The sequence below is a fragment of the Stegodyphus dumicola genome, chromosome 9, assembly GCF_044657685.1.
Source record: "Stegodyphus dumicola isolate Sdum_Otavi_A_Nest chromosome 9, ASM4465768v1".
Taxonomy (NCBI): Eukaryota; Metazoa; Arthropoda; class Arachnida; order Araneae; family Eresidae; genus Stegodyphus; species Stegodyphus dumicola.
The window spans coordinates 114060108-114083876 of NC_140776.1; the positions used below are offsets into that span (position 1 = coordinate 114060108).

General features: G+C 33.8%; 1 protein-coding gene across 3 annotated transcripts in view; it reads left to right on the forward strand.

Moving 5' to 3' along the window:
* The window catches only part of LOC118195955 (apoptosis-resistant E3 ubiquitin protein ligase 1), a 164320-nt gene that overhangs the window by 66806 nt on the left and 73745 nt on the right, over positions 1-23769 (forward strand). For all 3 annotated transcript variants that reach the window (XM_085823943.1, XM_085823944.1, XM_085823945.1), the window contains 7 exons: positions 1229-1397; positions 2377-2504; positions 2615-2692; positions 7548-7692; positions 19557-19678; positions 19764-19839; positions 21132-21241. In XM_085823943.1, coding sequence (XP_085680069.1) covers positions 1229-1397; positions 2377-2504; positions 2615-2692; positions 7548-7692; positions 19557-19678; positions 19764-19839; positions 21132-21241 — 828 coding nt within the window. The remainder of the gene's footprint in view (positions 1-1228; positions 1398-2376; positions 2505-2614; positions 2693-7547; positions 7693-19556; positions 19679-19763; positions 19840-21131; positions 21242-23769) is intronic.

Consider the following 23769-nt stretch of genomic DNA (forward strand, 5'->3'; position numbering starts at 1 on the left):
GTTATGTTTAAAATTGTTGTAGCTTTTGTATATTGTAACATGAAAAGTCTGAAGAGAGCAAAGTTCTGCCAGAAAAATAAGGTTATAAAAATAAATCTATTTAACATACAGGTAAATGGCTATCTCACTAAATTGGCGAGATATTGTCAAGCTGGCAATGTTTTTTTCTGCTAATTTAGTCACCAGGTGACCATTTGGCAACATTTTGGTCCGATCTCTATATAAATATAATTGCTACTGTAATTGAATAATTGTAATTGATCCCTACATGTAACTGTAACCATACCGGGCCCTTATACATTACCTTTAACCTCATGCATTACCTTCAGTAATTTCAAAAAGTGGAAATTTCTATTCAGCCAGGATTAAACTATACAAGATTGGAGAGAGCATCAGTTCTCAGTTTTGAGTTCAGAGATTTGAGAGATCTCCATGAGAGCTTCACCTTTTAGATGTGCTTTGCATTGTGCTGTGTTTAATGTTCGTAGTAGTTTGAAGTGTAATTACTGATTTTACTGTGTTATTATGTGAAGAGTTGTATGATTATTTTGTGGAATGTTCCAGAACTATAAAATGTTTCTTTGGAGAAAATAAATTTTATTAAGCTATCATCAGTTCTTTGTGCATTCAGTTTATTGTGAACCTGTACAGACATAACAATATAGTTTTATGACAAAAATTACGTTAAAAATTTTGAGTTTAATTTTTATATTATAATTCTAGTCATTATTAAATATAATTTAATGCATCATTTTAAATTAGATGAGGAACACAAATCTGTATTTTCATTTTATATTTTAAAGAATTTAAGTTTTTTTTTTTTTTTTTTTTTTTTTTTTTTTTTTTTTTTTTTTTTTTTTTGTTAACCTAAATGTTTTTTTCAATGCATACTTATATTTTCACATGATAACCTTCTTTTATTTCCAGTTGTATGTGCTTTATGTTGTATTTTTTTAAAACTCAGAATTTCTTAATTCAGACTATTGAGCTGGCTCAGTATTAGGTTATATTCACTACTTATGGCTATTCTTTTCAATGTTAAGAGGTTTAATGTTCACAGTTCAATAACTTACATTATACCTATTTGTTTGCATTAAACTAATTAATTCTTAATGTTAACATAAATGCAGATGAATGAAATATTAAGAATAAATTTTATGAAATTATAGCAAATGAGCATTTTATTTATGTATCATCATATTTTTAAAAAAGTGTTTTTCTTTTGTAGGTTACTTCAAGTAGGCCCATACCAGATTCTTTTCGATGGGAATGTTATCCATTAGTTTCTCGTTTGGCATTAGTGCTAAAATTTCCAAAAGAAGGCTGCTATCGTGCAACTGTTTCTTATAAAGGGCAGACTATTCAAAATGGAGATTTTCATGTAATTGTTTTAAATAGTGAGTGATGTCTAATATTCATCCTAGACTCTTTTTTTTTTTTTTTTTTTTTTCTTATAAGTTTTAAGATAGTGAGGCTGTAAATTTTGGGATTGTATATGTTACTACTCTAAAGTGCAAAAGTCGTTAATGGGCACATTACCTAGCTAATTTGCAGATTAATTGATTTGCTACATTAAAGTGTGGAATCAAGAGTTTTTCGACATTTAACTTAGGTAATGTGCACATTAATGGCTTCCATATCATTAAAATTCAAAAGTTTGTTTCTTTCATTTCCTTTCCTTCTTTCTCTAATTTGCACATTACCCACTAGACACTCGTTAAACTGAAAATAAGATCTTTGCTGGAACAACATTACTGTATGCTTAAATTAACATAATGTTATTTATTTATTTTTCAATATCTAAAAAATCAAGTTAATAAAATCAACATATTAGTTGATATAATCAATCATCGGTCAATTAAAAAAACTATAATACAAAGAATAAAACGGTTTTAAGTATTCTTACAATTACTTATTAGTGCAATTTAAAGACTGGTGACACTTTGAATTGCAAGATTAAAACGATTTTAAGTATTCTTGCAATTACTTATTAGTGCAATTTAAATACTAGTGACATTTTAAATTGCATAGCACCTGGATTTTGCAACAAGCAAATGTATTTGTGGTACATTTAGATTTGCAGTATCAGAAAAATGAAATCCTCTGTGATCAACGATTAAAAGTGTAAGTTGTAGCTGTTTTTAGCATACAAAAACGTTGTTTTTGTTCCAGCAATATTTCTGTAGTGCCTAGTAGGTAATGTGCAGATTACCTAGGTAATTTGAGAAATGAAACAATTTTCCCCACTTGAATGGATCACTGTAGTTAATCTGCAGATTAGCTAGATAATCTGCAGAATAACTTATTTCTACACTTTAGCGGTAACATATATATTGTTTGCAATATATTTAAAAAATAATCTTTTCTTTAAATTAGAAGAAGAAGCTTTTATGGTACAAAAAAATGTTGCTAAGAAGAATAAATGCTATGAGGTTAAATTACTGGCTATCAATGGAGAGCGAAATCAAAAACCAAAAAAAGTGTACTGTTACATATCACCAAAGGTAAGGCATTTTTCAAAATTCTGGAACTCATCTTATCTGAACTTATAGCATATTTAAAGCCTAGTTGTGGTGTTAAATCATTATTTTTAATCTATATTTATTTCCTGTAGCAACTTACATTGAAGGAATACATGTGGAAATTTTTTCCTAAACATCTTATTACATTTCGCCTTTGTCCTTCGACAAAGGTAAGTTGCGTTGAATAAGTTTAATGTAGCATGTATTTTGTAAATATACATTTATATAAAAAAGTTATATATGTTTATTTTAGCACCACGTGCAGCTCACAAAAGTAATTAATTTTTAATGAAAATGAAAAAAAAAAAGACAGTAAAAAAATTTATATCAAAAGTACAAATTCCAACTACCACAGCCTTTTTTTACTGCCAGTTGAACTCGGCCAGGTATGACTCAAGATGCTGGCAAGTCATACCATACTGTGTTCTTTTTTGATTTCTGCTCTCAACAAAACTGCGTAGTCTGTCAATAATTTGCATATAAGTGCCAGTTTCTGGAACAAAAAGTTGTAGATGCAGTGTCTTTTTCTGGCTATTTCCAACATTGCATCTCATTATGACTTCTACAGTAGAATATAACTTCATTTCATATCCATTTTACATATTTGATTGAAAAGTAAAATACTCCCATCCTGGAAAAAAGTTACAGCTTCAATATCACCTTATAGTAAATTGATAATTTTATCATTTTGAGTCTGAGAAAAAAGATGTTATTTTCTGTAAAGGAAAGAAAAATGATTACGCAATTCTTAATTCAGTTTTAAGTTTTTAGCTGAAGTTGATGCATGTTTTGTATGTACATATCATGTGAACTGAAGAAGATTCTCAAGCTCATATGTAAACAGTTATTATGAGAGTGCAGAATTTTAAAAAAATTTACTTAGTTTTTGTTATGGTTTGGGTTTTGCAATATCATTTGGTGATAAATTCAAACTTGGTTAACCATTTTTGCAACAAGCACCTCAGTCATTAAACTGCTATCTTGGGACAGAGCACTGAATGCACTGTCAGACATGGGACATGTCTGAATGGGACACAATGCACTGTCTTTTTCGGATGGGCAGTATGTGCTGCTAAGCCTAACTTAGAAATAAATTGCATGAATTAAGTTTGTTATTCAGATACTCCAATTTTTGGCATGTTATAAGAATAACACTCAAGTAGCTGTCAAAAAATTTGAAAATTTAATTATATTTTCCTTGCCATTTAAAGTATAAAAAATGTTTTGCAAAGCAATGCACAAAATATTTACCTCAACTCAATGCCCGCCAAATTCGAAGAGGCATGAGTAAAACCTCTAAAGCAATAAAACACGTAGTCCCATACAAAAAACAAAAACAAAAAAAAAAAAAAAAAATTAAATTAAATAAAAAAAGTTGAAAACCAAAAAAGTATTCAAAAGCATTGAAAACATTTCCATGTGTGTTTATATCAGGTGATACAGTTAATAATCAGTTCTGTTTATTTACATTGCTGAGTCCACAATTTCTGCTTTAATTCTGAAGCAAAATACCAGAAATAAAAAATATTGCAATGGAATGAGGTCAACGTTCTCCAGTCTCATTAAATTCCTCCATAACAGACATAGGACTACATCTAGTGGCAAAAAAAGGTACTGATCAAATGGTACTTTTCCGTTATGCAGCTGACACACATTTTGGCAGTGTTGTAATTATATGCTGGGGGATGGTCGATGTCTTATTATATTCTTTGATTTTATGTGGATCCATTGCAGTCCACCATTGTGTGCTTATACCCAGACTATGTGAAACAAAAGTTGTCCCCCTGGCTTGACTGGGGGGATTAGTCTTCCTTGGATCACCTCTCTGGGTGTTAGAGCAGTTAACCATGTAAGGTGGCCTCAAGCTAGCCAGGTTAAGGTGCCTCTTTTTTCTAGTGCACTGTAATTGTATGTGTGCATATGTATTTAATTCTTGTTTATATATACATGCAAATGCACGCATAGTCCTCAGATGTTTCTGGTGTTAGCTTTTGGCATGTGTTTGGCTACTGTTTCACAGGGGCCAAAAAAGGAGGGCAGAATAGTAATGGAAAAGTATCAATTAAACATTCTATCTAAAAGTTCTTATGTAATCACCCAACCTAATACCCAATTTAAACGGCATTCGTGTATGACACAGCTTGCTATGAGATGCAGTGTGCAGTTGATGTATATGTCGTCTGTCCCTGAAAGGGTTAATCACTGCTTACAGGTATAGCCTGATAAGTATTAACTAAACTGGGAGTATTTCAATGATAAATTAAAATAGTTGTTAATAGCAAGTTTTAGCATGTTAATTATTTTTAACTTGCATTGTTTAATGCATAAATGTTTGTAGTGTTTTTTAATATTATTTGTGATCTGTAATAAATTTTAAAAAATATCATATTTAGAATAGAAAGAAGAAATGTCCAAATTTTTATATATTTTAATAGCCCAGAATAGATACTGATAATTTCTGATTAGCCATACTTATGTTTCAACATTCAGTAGAATTTGTATGATTTGGGCATATTTGCAGATATATTCATGACAGTAGCCAATCCAAACATAGAAATATTACATATTTATTTCAATAAATTTTGGATTTTCATGCTTTATATTTAGCATCATTTCACTGATCAGTGTTTTTTCTCCACCTATAATTTTGTATATAATAATACCTGATAGATAATATGCTTCCTGATCAATAAGAACTGTTAATAAATTAAATTCTATCGTAATAAAAATGGTCCTCAGGTATTTTAATAATTTTAATGCTTATTGTATTTATTAGAGCCATGCTGGTGGTTGAGTTTCTAAGTTTCATATTTCCTCAGCAGTTTTCCTCAGAGTTTCCTCCATTAAAGCATCCCTTCTCTTAGGCAGATAGCCCTCATAGCTATGCCATATTCAAATAGCCTAAAAAATGTAGCATTCTTAATGTGACTTTAGCAGAGTAAAATAACGACATGTAACTTACTGAGAACTGTGTTTATATATTGTATTATAATTTGACTAAGAAAGTGCAGCTTTGTTTAAAAAAAAAAAATCTGATGTTTACACAACATGAATTCCTTGTATTGGAATATTAAATTATACGCATTTTTTCTTGCATTTCATTTAAACTTATTGGATTTAATTAAATCTACTTCACCGACAGCGCATAAACCACAATAGAATAAATGCATTCTTTAAAATTCACTCTAGTATTTGTTTACCATAGCGACACTCTGGCGCTAGATTCACTTAACAGCAATAGTAATTATATAAAACTTATATAATAATTATATAACGGAAACTAAGTTAACTGTTATATAATCCAGTAATTATATAACAGTTAACTTATATATTTCGTTCATATTATAACTCATAATGCACAAAATCATTAAAAGAATCATTTAAAGAATAGAATTATCTAATCGTTGCCACATGTTCTATTCAAATACTATAATAAAGCTAGAATGATGTATAAAAGAAATTAAGCAAACAAAACAAAAAAGAAACAGTTTTTCATGGACGATTGAGTATTTCTCATTTAATTCAGTTCTCACTTTGCGAGAAGGCAAAAATACATAAAAACTCAAAATATCTATATTAAAAATTACGAAGTAAATCTTAAACACTTATTTCCTCAAAAAAATTCCAGAAAGAATTAAGCATGATTTAATTGGCAATAATAAATGAATGCGTTATCTTTGTTGTTGCGAAGCTAAGTTTCTCTAGATTGGCAACAAATCCACTAGTCTCCTGTTTCAAATGTAAACATCAATGGCCGCCATAAAAAAAAGGCTTAGCGGCACTTGGACAACTTTAAAATTGTTGATAATTCTAAAAATATTGCATACAGATTTACTTAACATTTACTTACCGGTTAAGGCATAAAAACCTCAATCGGAAGATAAAAACAACCTTATACAATCATTTTTAAAGCAAAAAATGTACAATTTACAAACATATAAGAGTAAAGAAACTGAGATCACTGAGCCGGGTAACAGAGTGGATATATATATATAAATATATTTATATACGTTTGGTGCGGCCGATTTGCAACCAAAATACGAGGTGCACATCTACATGCTATATCAGTCCTATACACAAAATTTCAATGTTCTGAGGCTACTCGTTTTTGAGTTATGCTAGATACGTACGTACATACATTCGTACAGACGCCACGAAAAATTCTCTTCAGAATTAATTTTAAAGCAGTTTTATAATTTTTTTGAAGGAAAAGAGTCTTTTATTCTGTCCTTACGTACAGATATCACGCAAAAAACATCGTTAAATTGCATTCGATAGCGGTCAAAATGGATATTTTCGTTGAAATATGCTGCCTGAAACTTTTCGCGATTACAATACTTCCTTTTTACTTCATACAAGGAAGTAAAAAGATGCATGCATAAAATGTTTGATAACTCAGAAAATAATATAGGGCGGAATAATCAATGTAAATATTACTGAGATTAATCAGACTAATTGAAGTTCATATTTGGTTAAAATATCTATCAATAGCTTAAAAAAATCAGATTCTGACATTGTTTCTGAAGAACCTGATAGATAATATGCTTTCTGATCAATAAGAATTGTTAGTAAATTAAATGCTATTGTAATAAAAATGTTCCTCAGGTATTTTATGTTTTATTTTATTGTATTTATGTGAGGCATGCTGGTGGCTGAGTTAAGTTTCCAATTTCTTCAGCAGTTTTCCTCAGAATGTCCTCCATTAAAGCATCCCTTCTCTTAGGCAGATAGCCCTCATAACTTTGCCATATTCAAATAGCCTAAAAAAAAAGTACCGTTATTAATGTGACTTTAGCAGAGTCTCCTGCCCATTTGTAAAATAAAGACATGTCTTTGAACTGAGTGTATATATTGTATTATAATTCCAAAGAATACTACTTTTCACCCTGAAATGAAAAAAAAAAAAAAAAAAGGGTTGCTAACAGTTAAATTCATTTTGAGAATTATAGTGATAATGGAATTCATATTCTTTTCATTTAATGCATGTTTATAAAAGGCAACTAAATGTTTTGTTTAATTATTTAGTTCAAATTTCAAAGTAGTAGGAATTATCTGCAAGGCGAACCAGTTTTACTTATCGATGATGGTTGCCAGCAAGAAGTTGAGCTTATTTCACCTGACCGGAACATTATTGCAGCAACCTTCACACAGTTTTTATTGAAGAACATAGGTAAAAAAAACTTTCTTGTGTAACTACATTTTCTTAAGGAGCATTATTTTTGCATTTTTCAAAGTATGAAAATTAGCTCACATTTTGAATTCCTAATATCACAGCCAACAACTCTGTGGATGTTTCTGACATTATTAATCAGAAGTTTAATCATATTATATTAAATTTTTATGAATATGCAGTAATTTAACATTTGAAGTTTATTTAAGCAGTAGATTTATATAATTATTTGTAATATACAGTAGATGTGGTAGCAGGGGGGGCAGCAAACCAGTGTTAACTGATGTTAAACTTCTGTTTATATGTAAATGCTTACTTTGAGCCATTATATCTTATTTATTACCATCTCAAATTTCCATTCCTAGTAAATTAATACTTTTAATTTAAAAATTTGCATTTCTTGCATGTGCAAGATTCAAAAACTGGATTAAAAATCATTAATCCAGTTTATAATAATAATTATTATCATATTTTCGCATAGATGAGGGGATCTTACAAATGAACAGGCAAGTACAAGTTTAAACTCAAGATTTTTTATTAACTAGAACTGAATGAAGAGCTACTTATATACAGCTGGTGAACATGCTGAAACATTCCAGGCTTGGAATGTTTTGGAAGAATAAGAAGGAAATTTACATAAATAAGATAACATTAACAACAAAGATATTTACATAAAAACCAATTATCAGGCATCTTGCCGTTCATGGGTTTCGAACCCGGTACTTTCAGGTTTCGAGTCCTGCGCCTTCTCCGCTAAGCTATGAGGAGCTCGATCGAAAAGAGCGATTTTTGCTACATTTCCCCCTTCTTAGGAAGAAGCAGCGTCCTGCTGCGATCTGATCTGGCTTCTTGTAACAGGTCTCCTGGAAATATTGGGCTTTCTTTCATCATCTAGTTGTACTTTCGGATCAAGATAGGGCTTTAACCTCAACACGTGAACGATGTCTTTTGAATTCTGTCATTTCGTATTTTGTTCCATACTTTCTACTTCATACGTCACGTCAGAGAGCTGTCGTGTTATTCGATACAGTCCAAAGTAACGTCTTAGGAGCTTTTTTGATAACCCAACCTTTCGTACTGGAGTGAAGACCCAGACAAAGTCTTCGATGTTGTAGCTGACAGGTCGATGTCTCTCGTTGTATCGGCGCTTGTGTGTGGTTTGCGCTTTAAGAATATGGAGTTTTGAAAGCTGTCTAGCTTCTTCAGCTCTAGTGATCAGATGTTGTGCATAACTATCTTCAGGATCTTCGATACTGTATGGGAAAATTACGTCGAGAGGGGTCTGAATATCTCTGCTATAAATGAGAAAGAATGGGCTGAATCCCGTTGTGTCTTGTTTGGCTGAATTATAGGCATAGTTTACAAATGGTAGAATAGATTTTTCTGTTCAATGTCTATGTACATAGACAACATGTCTGCCAATGTTTTAATGAATCTTTCAGTTAAGCCATTGGTCTGAGGGTGGTAAGCAGTCGTCAGCAGATGAGACGTCTTGCATAGATGAATTACTTCTTTAACAACATTGGATAGGAAGTTGCATCCTCGGTCACTTATCATATCTTTGGGGGCACCATGCTTCAGTACAATTTCTTCAACTATAAACTTGGCAATTTCGGTGCCCTCAGCTGTCGGTATTGCCTTTGTGACTGCAAATCTGGTAAGGTAATCTGTGCACACTATAATCCACCGGTTCCCATTTCGAGTAACAGGATAAAATAAGATAAGATAAGTTTGGGCTTCCCTGCTCCGAGAGCTCAATCTCACTGCAGGTCTACTCCCCCTTTGGGCACATCGTGGAAGTTCAACCTCCACTATTACCCTCCAAGAGAGCAGCGCACCACCTGGATAAGACACCAGCACCAGTCGTCGAGTAACAGGAAAGCGTCCAAGTAGATCTATTCCAATTTTGGTAAACGGTGTGTCAGGAGGTTTTATCGGATGAAGCTGTCCTGGTGGAAGTTGCGGTGATTTCCGTCTTTGGCATTCTCGGCAATGTGATACATACCGCCGTGTGCTTCCATATAGCCCTGGCCAATGGTACTTCCTCCTTATTCGGTCGTACGTTTTGGCAAATCCGAGATGGCCAGCGGTTGGAGCATCATGAAGACTTCTTAGAACCTCGCTATGAAGTTGCTTTGGTACCACCAAGAGCCACTGCTGTCCCATAGGATCATAGCTTCTTTTGTACGGTATACCATTTTTTATTTGATAATTTTGATATGCGTCACCTCTCTTTAGAGTTGTAATGATGGATTTTAATCGTTTGTCCTTCTGCTGCTCTTTTCCGTAATCTACGATTGCTGCAAAGAAAGGGATGTCTTCATTGTTCTCAATTATTGGTTCTATAAGAGGCTTCCTCGATAGTGAATCGGCATCGGAGTGTTTCTGACCGCTCTTGTAGACAATATTTATGTCGTACTCCTGGAACCTGAGAGCCCACCATGCAAATCTTCCGGATGGATCCTTAACATTGGCTAGTCAACATAGAGAGTGGTGATCTGTGACTGCCGTGAAGGGTTTTCCGTAGAGGTATGGCCTGAATTTACTAATTGCCCAGATGACAGCAAGGCATTCTTTTTCGGTGGTGGAATAGTTCCTTTCAGCTGCAGTAAGGGACCTGGATGCATAGGCTATTGGTCTTTCTTTGCCATCCTGGATCTGAACCAGTACTGCACCGATACCATAGCCGCTAGCGTCAGAATGTATCCTGGTTTCTGCGTCTGGAATAAAATGTCCCAAAACAGTGCCACTGGTCAGCAGCCTTTTGAGCGTTGCGAAAGATTCAATCTGTAATGCGTTCCAAGATAATTTTGCATCTTTCTTCAACAAGTCAGTCATGTAGGGGCTTTGCTATATCTGCGAAATTTTAGATAAATCGTCGGTAGTAGGAGCACAAGCCCAGAAAACTTCGGACATCGGCGATATTTTTCGGAATAGGGAACTTTGCTACAGCCTCTACCTTTTTTGGATCGGGATATATCCCATGTTGATCGACTAAGTGTCCCAGTATTGTCAGTTTCTTTTTGCCGAATGAACATTTCTTGGAATTTAGCGTCAGTCCTGCTCTTTGGATACATTTCAGTATTTCTCTCAAAAGCTTTTGATGTTCTTTGAAATTAGATGCGTACACGATTATGTCGTCGAGGTAGCAAAGACAAATATTCCATTTGAGACCTCTTAGTATCGTGTCCATCATCCATTCAAATGTGGCTGGAGCATCGCATAATGCGAACGGCATGACTTTAAATTCATAGAGACCATCTGGAGTCACAAAAGCTGTCTTTTCTCTGTCTTTATCATCAACATCTATTTGCCAGTAGCCTGACTTCAGATCCATCATAGAGAAAAGTTTTGCACCAGCCAGGCAGTCCAAAGCATCATTGATGCGAGGTAACAGATAGACATCCTTTTTAGTTACCTTGTTCAATTTTCTGTAATCGACACAAAAACGCCATTCACCATTTTTCTTCTTCACAAGCATGACTAGAGATGATCATGGACTATCTGATGGTTGTATCACATCTTCTTTTAGCATTCGTTGCACTTTGTCTGCAATCACACGCCTCTCAGTGGCTGACACACGGTATGGCCTTTGTTTGATTGGTGCACTGTCACTTGTATCAATCTTGTGCTTCACCGAATTGCATCGGGATTTTTTCGCAATACTGTTAAAGTAAAAAATGTCACTAAATTCATCTAGTAGACTCAATAGCTCGTCTTCCTCAGCATTGGTCAAATCAGTATCAAAAATCTCTTTTAAGTTTTCTTAAGATAACCTTTTCCTGGACCTATGTCCCTTGGAACCTGCTGGAGCCTGATCACTTAGGGAGCAGATAGCGTCGTTTTTATGGTCGTTAAATAGCCGACATTCATCCCTTTCGGTATCAGTTGGGTTCGTCGAGAACAATTAGTTACCCATAATTTACCACAACCATCCTCTATAGTGACAATTGAGGCTGGTATCGATAGTTCTTTTTCGCACATAAGACCTCTATTTCCAACAATTATAACTTCATCTGCTTCCCGTAGCTCTGAATTCAAGGCACATATTCACTTTGCGGTGTTTGCTTCAATTACATAATCGGTTGCTGCAAACAAGGAGAGCTGTGACTTATTTAAATATTCAATGTCTGGAAGGGCAAGTGTAAGTTCTTGATTTCCACAATCAATAACGACATCGGTGGCACGGAAAAAGTTCCACCCAAATATCATTTGATGACTACATTCAGGAAACACAAGGAATTCAAATGGCTTCTTAGTCCCATTCAAATCAACTTTCAATACACAGCGTCCCGAGGCAGCTACAGTTTTACCACAGGCAGTTTTCAATACAGGTCCATTCTCAGCAAACATAGGAGCATTTAGCTGTCGACGTAACTGTTCGGATATGACAGAATAATCGGCACCCGAATCAACAAGGGCTTTCACACACTGTCCGTTCATGGTGATAAAAGTGTTATTCTTTTCCAACTTGGCTGATGTTGTATGTTGGAGGATTTTCTTCAACTGCGGCCTCACCTCCTGTACAGGTCGCTTGAGCTAGTTTTCCTCATTGGTTCGGCGTGGGGAACGGCTGGAATGGCGTACTGGTGACTGCGATTGTCGGCGGTTGAGAGAGCATCGCGGATAAGGTGAACTGCTACTTATTCGGGAAGAACTAGGTTGTGCATATTCGTTGTCGAAGCTGTATGTAGATTCAGTATCCCTGTCCCGTCGAGGGTTGGACATCTTTGTGGCTCTTGCATTTTCAAATATCTGGCATCTTTCCCTACAGTACCTCAGGACATGTCCTGGGCGTCCGCAATGAAAACAGAGAGGTACATTATCGTCAGTCCTCCACAGATCTGTTCTACGTTGTGGAGCAGTTCTCTGACTGGCTTCACGTCTTGGTTGCGACCTAACTGGAAGTGAACATTGGGTAGTGTTTTTGCTTCTCCCTGCTCCTGTGAGTGGTGCCAGAGCCTCTATAACCTCTTCCCGGACCACAGATGCTATGTCATTCGGTGCTACGGGTTCTATTTCCGTGTAGCCCTGAACTCGCGTAAGGACTTTCTGAAGCTCTTCCCTGACAATGGTGCGCACTATAAACCTTAGCTCACTGGCGTCCGCATCGGCCGACACCGCGGAGACATTAGGCAGCCTCTGGAATCGTGATCGGGCGATACGTCTTCGTCGAAGGCTTTCTATGTGACGGCAGCAATTCACGAAGGCATCGATGCTGTCATAGTCTTGGGACGACAGGACCTGGTACAAATCTTCAGCAATACCTTTCATGAGATGGGCCACTTTTTCGTCTTCAGACATAGATGGGTTTGCTTTCCGGCAGAGAGTGAGAACATCTTGAATGTATGCTTCAGACGTCTCATCGATTTGCTGAGCACGTGTGAGTAGTACTCGTTCAGCTTGGCGCTTTACATCAGCTGCTCGGGAAAAGGTGTTCTTAAGAGCAGTTCTGAAAACAGTCCAACTGGTAAATGTATCTTCATTATTATCAAACCACTATCAAGCAGTTCCGCCAAGGTAAAAAATGACGTTCGTCAGACACATTTGATCATCCCAGTGGTTATAGTTGGCGATTCGATCAAAGTTCTTGAGCCATCTATTAGTATCTTCTTGGCTATCCCCGCTGAATATACACGGGCTTCTGGGTAGTTGGTACGTCAGGATCGGTATTGGTGCAATATTACTTGAAGCGGAACTGGCTGCTGGAGAATTCTGCTCGGATTCCTTTTCATCAACCATCTTTCTCGATCTTTTAAGTGAATCCTGTAAGAGCCCAAACTCGGGAGTCCTCGAATCCGCAGGCTTCGGCGTAACACTGCCGTAGTAACTGAGAAATACCCGGGGCCTCCACCAAACTGTCACATAGACGAGGGGATCCTACAAATGAACAGGCAAGTACAAGTCTAAACTCAAGACTTTTTATTAACTAGAACTGAATGAAGAGCTACTTATATACAGCTGGTGAACATGCTGAAACATTCCAGACTTGGAATGTTCTGGAAGAATAAGAAGGAAATTTACATAAATAAGATAACATTAACAACAAGGATATTTACATAAAAACCAATTATCAGGCATCTTGCTGTTCATGGGTTTCGAACCCGGTACTTTCAGGTTTCGAGTCCTGCGCCTCCTTCGCTAAGCTATGAGGAGCTCGGTCGAAAAGAGCGATTTTTGCTACAATATCATATTAATAATAATTATTATTATCAGCTGGTACTCTCTAAACTGGTACTTTAAATGCTCTATAATTGCATTCTTACCCCCCTTCCCATTTTTTTAACAAATTTCACAACCTGAAAATCTAGAGGGAAAAATCATGTTGTGCATGTAACTTTGGTGGGGAGCAAGGAAGAACTTGCACAACTAAAATGAGATGTAAATAGATGTTCTTGGCTATACTATTATTAGTTATTATCTTCTATACTATTTTTCATATTGTTATACATTTTACTGTGTTACATAATTTGATGTTTTACAAGGAATCTCTTGATATTTCTTGATTTAGGGGTCCGTAAAAAGATCTGTGTTTCTGAAATTGTCATCAGTAATAAATTTATTTGTTTTTCTCTTAATTTTCTCTTAATTAACGCTTAATGAGGTATATTAAACTTCAAACTGTCTTTTGGTTTTATCACCATTCTTTGTGTCATATTTGAATTTTTATTTATTCTGTGGTATAACCATTACTCCCAAAAGAATTTGAAGGTACATTAACTCGCCCAGACAGGCAGCAGCATTTTCATAAACACTGAACAGACTAATTTTGAACACTTCATCTGGAATTTCCCCGAAGTTCTCCAACATGAAATTGAGGCTTGGATGCTAAGATGAGTGCAAAATGTATCACCAGTGTCCATAATATTCTAATAGCTGGAGATGGACCCTGGGGAGAAAGGCAGTAGCAGTAACAGTTACTGTTTTATTCTTCTTGGAGAAAGGCAGGTGCCCACTCTGACAAAATATGATGAATTCTTATCTTTCTGTCTTTACAAAAAACATCCTGAAAAATGATTCTCCAGAGATACAGAGATTTTCCATGTCAACTCCATTTTTATAAGCTTTCATGTAGTTCACTCCTGTTTGACTGTGAGTAGAATTTTATCATTAATTTTTAGCCTACTTCCTGATAAGCAAGCTATTGAGTTCAAATTTTGTACACACATTGTTGGTCAAAGACTTAAAGTACTTTTTTCTAAATTTGATTTAGATTATTTTATTTTAATGTTTATTCAATTTTTCGCTCATATCTTCATTTAATGAGCAAAGTAAGCATATGAGAATTTTACTCTTTGTGCTGTCAAATATAGCAGTAAAAAATCTGTTCAATGAAACACTTTTATGAAAATAATAACTTAATTTCTGAATTCTTGACAAATTTTTTGAAACTTGCTCCATGTTTAGACTGTTTGACATTTGTGATTTTAATATTTCAGTTTTCAAAAATGTATCGGATATAAAGTTGTAGAGTACCTCACTTTGGAATTCTAAGTTAATGTTGGAAGTGAGGAATCTAAGAACTGATAAGCGAATAATCTCTTGCGTTCGGTGACAAGAAACAACAAGATAGAAGGGTAACTAACCCTTTATTATTACAATAAGATTTAACAAAACTCCGCCTGGGAGTGTACAAGCAAAGCCCGCACTTGGACTTGAACTTAAAAGACTAAGAATTAAACTAAAACTAAGATTAACTAAACAAGTATAGCCAAAGCTATCAAGGTTCAATTTGAGTTGGCCCCTTAACTTATTTTGCTACGAAGCTTAGCAAGGGCCTGAGTACGGCCGAGCATAATAACAGCTTTGAGAGAGAGAATGGCCAAAAAGGCAGACGCGCATAAATCAGAAACTCTGATTCTCTCTGACTCTGTAAGCAACTTCGTGGTTTAAATACCGCTCCTCCTCGTTAAATATTCAGCAGGATTCCAAAAGTACGTTCTGGCCGGAAGTAGTAAGTTGAAGTTAACAATTTGACAGGAAAGGAACTTTAACTTAAAATTTAACTGTTAATAAAATTAACATAATTCTTACAAAGTTTTGGAATTTTTACCATTTTTATAACAATAATGTCACCCTCTTTTAAAACAAGAATGATTTTTAAAAATATATTGAGTTTTTTTTTTTTTTTAATGTGTTTTAGACTGAAGCAGAGAGCAGGCAAAAAAGCATTTCCTATGAAAAATTGTTTGCCATCTTGGCACATTTTATGACAAAGTTTGTTTCCTTGGTGCTCTTAATGGCAAATTAGCCATATTAATTTTTATAAGCTTCTTTTTATTGATGATATGTAATTAAGAATAAAAAAAGAATATAAAAAAACAGTTGGAAAAAACTTTTATTTAAAATAGGTATGATAATTAATGCACAAAAGGGAGGAAAATAATTTATCATATAGTTTAATGATTTGTCATATAATGAAAGCTTGCACTGCCGATGATAAATTAAAAAATCTGATGTGTACACCACATGACTTCCTTGTATGGAATATTAAATTATACGCTTTTTTTTTTTTTTTTTTTTTTTTTTTTTTTTTTTTTCATTTCATTTAAACTTATTGGATTGAATTAAATCTACTTTGCCGACAGCGCATAAACCACAATAGAATAAATGCATTCTTTAAAATTCACTCCAGTATTTGTTTACCATAGCGACACTCTGGCGCTAGATTCACTTAACAGTATTAATAATTATATAACAGTTAACTTATATATTTCGTTCATATTATAACTCATAATGCACAAAATTTATATCATTTAAAGAATAGAATTATCTAATCGTTGCCACATGTTCTATTCAAATACCATAATAAAGCTAGAATGATGTATAAAAGAAATTAAGCAAACAAAACAAAAAAGAAAGAGTTTTTCACAGACGATTGAGTATTTCTCATTTAATTAATTCAGTTCTCACTTCGCGAGAAGGAAAAAATACATAAAAACTCAAAATATCTATACAGTCAAAAGTCGTTAATTCGGACACCCATAATCCGGAATGATCTATAATCCGGACCTCAAAGCTACAAACTTTCTGTTAATTCTGTCTACAAACGTCGCGTTCACGCATGCGCACAGGCGTTTACGAGAGCGCATAAGACCCTTACAGCTGCGAATATGTTTGTGCGCATGCGCGTTTAATGTGTGATGGAGTTATACGCTAAGCTAAAGTTATCTAATTCATTTAATGTTGCAGATTGCGTTGTTCCTTAATCTTCGAATTAGATCCGGCTTATTATTTTTTGCAGACTGTTAGAGCAATTTCATAAAAGTAAGCTTGAACTTTCGATTATGTCAAATAGAATTTCCGATATATATTTACTACAAAGCGAAAGTATGTTTTAAAATCTGAAATATGTTTATCAATTTCACGCTGCTCTGCGGCAGAGGGGGGGGGCAGAAACGTCATTATTAGATTATGATAGATTAGAAAGATTATGTCAAATAGAATTTCCGATATATATTTACTAATATGTAATTTGTATCTACAAAGCGAAAGTATGTTTTGAAATCCGAAATCTGTTTATCAATTTCACGCTGCGGATTGGAAGTTGATCTGTCAGCACTATCCTTATCTTCAGAGCAGATGTTTTTATTTTATTTGGTTTATAATTCCGTACTAAGTGTAGTATTTCATCTCGATATACTCTGTCTTTGATATGATTTAAATCAAGTTCCTCGTCATTATAATTCGCTTCCGATAGTGAAGAAAGTGACCCAGAGGTTATTGAAAACGAAAACATTTCGATTGACAAATTAGTCGGTATTCTCAACACTGCAATTATAGGACTTGAACAGCGGAACTTTGTAACTAAACAAAAAATTATGTCTGTTTAATAGAATTAAAGAGAAAGTGTTATCACATGAAACAAAGCAACTTACATTGAAGGAAATGTTTAATAAAGTAAACAAATAAATATTAAGCTTTTTCTTTTTGTAAATTTTGATACCCTTTAGATCATAATTGTTCTTTATTTCATAAATTACGGTTTCATATTTTTAATTTTGTAATTTCTGCATGCCATCTTACCAGATTTAAACTAATGATCTATAATCCGGAAAAATCGATAATCCAGAATCGCCGAAGTCCCGACGAGTCCGGATTAACGACTTTTGACTGTATTAAAAATTACAAAGTAAATCTTAAACACTTATTTTCTCGAAAAAATTCCAGAAAGAATTAAGCATGATTTAATTGGCAATAATAAATGAATGCGTTGTCATTATTGTTGCAAAGCTAAGTTTCTCTAGATGGGCAACAAATTTACTAGTCTCCTGTTTCAAATGTAAACATCAATGGCCGCCATAAAAAAAAGGCTTAGCGGCACTTGGACAACTTTAAAATTGTTGATAATTCTAAAAATATTGCATACAGATTTACTTAACATTTACTTACCGGTTAAGGCATAAAATCCTTAACCGGAAGATAAAAACAACATAATACAATCATTTTTAAAGCAAAAAATGTACAATTTACAAACATATAAGAGTAAAGAAACTGAAATCACTGAGCCGGGTAACAAAGTGGATATATATATTTATATACGTTTGGTGCGGCCGATTGCAACCAAAATACGAGGTGCACATCTACATGCTATATCAGTCCTATATACAAAATTTCAATGTTCTGAGGCTACTCGTTTTTGAGTTATGCGAGATACGTACGTACATACGTTCGTACAGACGCCACGAAAAATTCTCTTCAGAATTAATTTTAAAGCGGTTTTATAATTTTTTTGAAGGAAAAGAGTCTTTTATTCTGTCCTTACGCACAGATATCACGCCAAAACATCGTTAAATTGCATTCGATAGCAGTCAAAATGGATATTTTCGTTGAAATATGCTGCCTGAAACTTTTCACGATTACCATATTTCCTTTTTACTTCGTACAAGGAAGTAAAAAGGTAATGTCTTAAACATTTCATAGTGCAGTAAAATTAATAGATTTCATTGATAAGTTGCTCCATGCTTTTATTATTTGCAATATAAAATTGTAGATGAATTCTGTAAATAGAATTATTTAATGTATTATTCCCATCAAGCTATATGATAAATAATTCTTCTCCTTTTAGTGCATTAATTATCAAATCCATTTTAAATAAAAGCTTACTATATAAAAATCTTTTTTTTAATTATGTTATTGAGTTTTCATTGATGATTGATCAGTTTACTGATCCAGACATTCTGTGGCATATGCTATTGTACTATTGTTTGTTTAGCATGTTAACCTACTAGACTAGGCTAGAACTCTCTTTTTTTTTTTTTTTTTTTTTCCCTGTTTTACAAAATTTATTTGTGATATTCTGCTGTCTGAAGTTCCATTTATCTGCTTTTTTTTCTATGGGATAATGGTACTGTCAAGGAATATTAGGTTTGTATGAATTAATTTTAGAATACATTTGCAAAAAATACAAATCTGAGAAATTTCAGAACATAATTATTCTTGCAGCAGGGTAGGGAGGACTGTGCAAGTATGTTGAACGTTTCTAAATCATATGCTAAAATGCTATGGAATAAAACATGTTAATAAATGTATTTCTTATGCCATTAAAATGCAAATAATCATATTTCAGTGTAATTAATCATAGTCATGATACTTGTTTTTAAATAGCAGAATTTTTTCCCACCTCTATATTAAAGAACAAAACGTATTAAAAAGTAGACAATATAAAATTAATAATATGCAGGGTTTCTGAAATTCCCCCCCCCCAATTTAGTATTCTTCAGAATTCCAAGCAATTTTTTATGCAATCCTAAAATATATATAGTACTATTAAGTATTTAGTACATGTAGTTGAGTTCTGATCAAATATAAAAACGTGAATATTTCATATTTATCTTTATTTAATATTTAGTGATTTCTACTAGGTGGCTCTGAAACATTCAAAGACAAGCAAGATTTTTTTTATCACGAAGTACGAAAATATCACCAGAAGCATTTCCATGATAAGTTACCATTAAAAATTTCAAGAGAATCTATTCTAGAATCTGTGAGTTCTGATTCATTCAATTTATACACTTATTTGAAGAATTTTATATTGTTAAATATTTATAAATTTTAATTTCTTTTTGCAGTCCATAAAAGAAACCAAGAGTTTTAGCGTAAGTGACTGGTGCAAGAACTTTGAATTTACATTTGTTGGTGAAGAAGGTAAGTTTTGTATCATCCAATTTAACACAAATGTATGGAATGTAAATAATATGTAAATACAATACAGTCAAAAGTCGTTAATTCGGACACCCATAATCCGGAATGATCTATAATCCGGACCTCAAAGCTGCAAATTTTCTGCGCAAGCAACACGTTCATGCATGCGCACAGGCGTTTACGAGTGTGTGTAAGACCTTTAAGGCTGCGAATATGTTTGTTCGTATGCGTGTTTAATGGGTAATGGACGGTATAATCTAAGCTAAAATTATCTAATTCAGTTAATGTTGCAGATTGCGTTGTTCCTTAATCTTCGAATTAGATCCGACTTATTATTTTTTGCAGATTGTTAGAGCAATTTCATAAAAGTAAGCTTGAACTTTCGATTATGTCAAATAGAATTTCCGATATATATTTACTAATATGTAATTTGTATCTACAAAGCGAAAGTATGTTTTGAAATCCGAAATCTGTTTATGAATTTCATGCCGCGGATTGGAAGTTGATCTGTCAGCACTATCCTTATCTTCAGGGCAGATGTTTTTATTTTATTTGGCTTATAATTCCTTGCTAAATGTAGTATTTCATCTCGATGTACTCCGTCTTTGATATGATTTAAATTAAATTTCTCGTCATAATAATTCGCTTCCGATAGTGAAGAAAGTGACACAGAGGTTATTGAAAACGAAAAGATTTCGATTGACAAATTAGTCGGTATTCTCGACACAGCAATTATAGGACTTAAACACCTTGCTGTGCACTTTTTGATGCAGTTGAAATCTACTGGTTTGGAGTTCAACAATCTCCCTCCTATTTGTAGATCATAAAACTGATCCTTACCCGATATAAGACAAGGGTGATTAAAAATAAATAATTATCTATAGTTTTGAATATATCACGTCACAGTTGTAATGTGTTGAGGTGAAATATTTCATGCTTCACAGATCACAAAATCTTTGATTGGAGACCATTTCAACATCTTTGCGAGAAATGGTAACATCGGGTATTTCTTTTATATTCTACTAAGAGAGTAATTTTCTTTGATTGTAATAGTTTTAATAGTTCCCCCCCCCCTTCATGGAAGAACGGATATATTGTTAACTTTAAAAAAAAATAGTTAAAGTGATGATGGCGAAAATATTGTCAGCTTGTTTCATTTCGAATAATGCATAAAGTCCAAAATTGTAGTGATTCTTAATTTTGCTATGAATTTAATTTTATAGATGTATGTTATGTTTAATTAATCAGTTAATCTGGTAATGTTTATTTAAGAAACTTTAATACTTTGTATTCAGGTTTAGATTGGGGTGGTCTTAGAAAAGAATGGTTTGAGCTTGTTTGTTCATCCTTATTTGACCATGAAAATCTGCTCTTCCACACTTTCAAAAGTGATAAGCAAGGACTTGTAAGTAATTTATATCATTAATATAGTTTCAAATTAGTTGTCTTAACTTCCTATCTTGATAATTTGGATTTTTAAGCCCTTTGTGAAATCATGCTCATCATTGGAAGGCTGGAAAAGCAACTTTGGGTGTAAAGACATGTTTAATTTGGTGTGATGTGATTTTTTTTGTGTTCTATGAACTCTGTGTTAATGCATTTTTGTGGTGTACGAGGTAGGATTCTAAAGTTCCGGGACTAAGTCTTTAACGTAAAAAATATTATGAATTAAATTTCAGAAACGCATCCTCCTTCGAAATAAGACCCTTGCACAACAACACACTTTTGCCAGTGCCTGTAAAGTTCGTCGAAGCATGTCTGGAATCCATTTTTGGCCATGTACTTTAATTCAGCCTGCGATACACATTTAACTTCATCTGAAGATTGAAATCCACTACCTAGCAAACATCTGCCAGTTCAGGAAATAGGAAGAAATTGCAGGGTATGGGATCAGGTGAGTAAGGAGGATGAGGCAAAACAGTTGTTTTGATTTTCGCAAGAAAGTCTTTGACAAGTAGGGATTGGTGAGCAGGAGCTTTGTCATGCAATAACACCCATGACTGCTCAGCCCACATTTTTTGGTATCTTCTTCCAGATCGACTAACGTAAATGACGCAGGATTTCGACATAGAGTTCTTTGTTCACAATGCATTCTTCAGGAAAAAATTCAAGATGCAGAATGCCCTGAATATCGAAGAATACCTCTAGCATGATTTTTCCTTTAGAGGGATCTTGGCAAAATTTCTGCTTCCATTGAAAATGATTGTAACAATTTCCATGTTGCCAATGCTTTCTTGGTTTGTAGGTCATTCAAAAAACACCATTTCCATTCGAATTCTCTTTTGGTCTATGATTAACATGCGGGGAACGATGTGTTGACGCTCCCTATGCATGTTAAAGTCCTTAGTCAGTATCCACTGGCATGTGGCCTCTGATATCCCATCTGATTCTGTTATTTGGCATATTGTTTGCTGCCTGTTTGCTCGTACCGCCACAGACACCTTTTTAATGTTTTTATCAGTGCACGAAGTCACTGTGCAGCCACAGCATTCGTCATCTATGGCAATTTGCCTGCCTTCCCTGAAACGATGACGCGACTCAAAAGCTTGCATTCTCGATAATGTTTCACTTCTCTACACATTCTTCAACATTTCAAAAGTCTCCGTAGCACTCTTTCCCAAGCGAACACAAAATTTGATATGGATTGTTTGCTGAACTGACGTCATTTCTTTCTATCGCCGGTTACTAATAGCACTTGTCTACAAAAAACACTGTTGCGGCGAGCTTTTGATCACGTGATTTGGGACAAACCACTTTTAGAAAAGGGGAAGAGCATAGTAACACAAAAACGTTATCGTACTACTGCAAAAACATTTTGTGTTGTTATACTGTGACGTGATACTGCAAAAACATTTTGTGTTAGACTCAGTCCGGGAACTTTTGAATCCTGCAACGTGTATGGGAATAAAATTATCTAAAGGTAACATCTGGTATTGAAAATATACAGGTAGATATTATTTACTTCATTAAATAAAATGAATATATTTTCAAAGCCAGAATGGGCACAAATTGAGAGGACATATGTAGAATTTAATAAGTTATGTAGTTATGTGCTATGTAAATAATTCTTAATTCAATTAGCTAAGCAGAGTGTTAGTGCAGTCCAATTTTATTGCTATCAATTTGAGTTGTACATAAGAGAAATCATTATACAGGGTTCAGGAATTCATTTATTTTATATATCCTTATCTTATTAGCTCAAATGGGCAATTTGTCCAGAAGGGCTATTAATTTCGTTTTGGCAATTTGCGTCAGTTCACTGTATTGAAGAATCTGTATGAATGTATGTATGTTTCTTGCACCATGAAAAAAACAACGGTACCTAGAGACATCAAATTTTGAATAACATAGTCCTTCATTAAAGTATGCACATCTGGAAGCCCAAATCTGGAATTTGTTTTATTATCTATTTTATATTTTATCAAACATTAAAGAATTTTTTATTAACAAACTCAACGATTTCAAAGCAAGCAATGGCAACACTGCACAAAAAAAAAAAAAAAAAAAAAAAAAAAATTATCTCCAGTACACAAGACTGTGTATCGGAAATTCTAAAAATATGTTATTTTAAATATTTTATGATATTGCTATTGAATTGAATTTTATGGTTTAAGTGCAAAGAACATGATATTTAATAAGTAAAGGTAACACAAAAAAAACGTTAAAAAATGCCACTTTTTGCGTAACATAAAATCTGAAAGCTTTCAGTTTCCCCCTTCCCGTAAAGAATTGGTTCAGAATAACATGCCATACAAGCCAGATGCTTCAAATATGCTATCTGATGCTGTCGCATTGTAGGTTAATATAATTGCTTGCTCAGTTTTGTCATATATAATAATAAAAGATTATTATGGAAACTTAATATATTGATATATGAAATCATATCAACAAAATGTCGCCCTTTTAACAAAGCATTATTTCCATATAATCTAT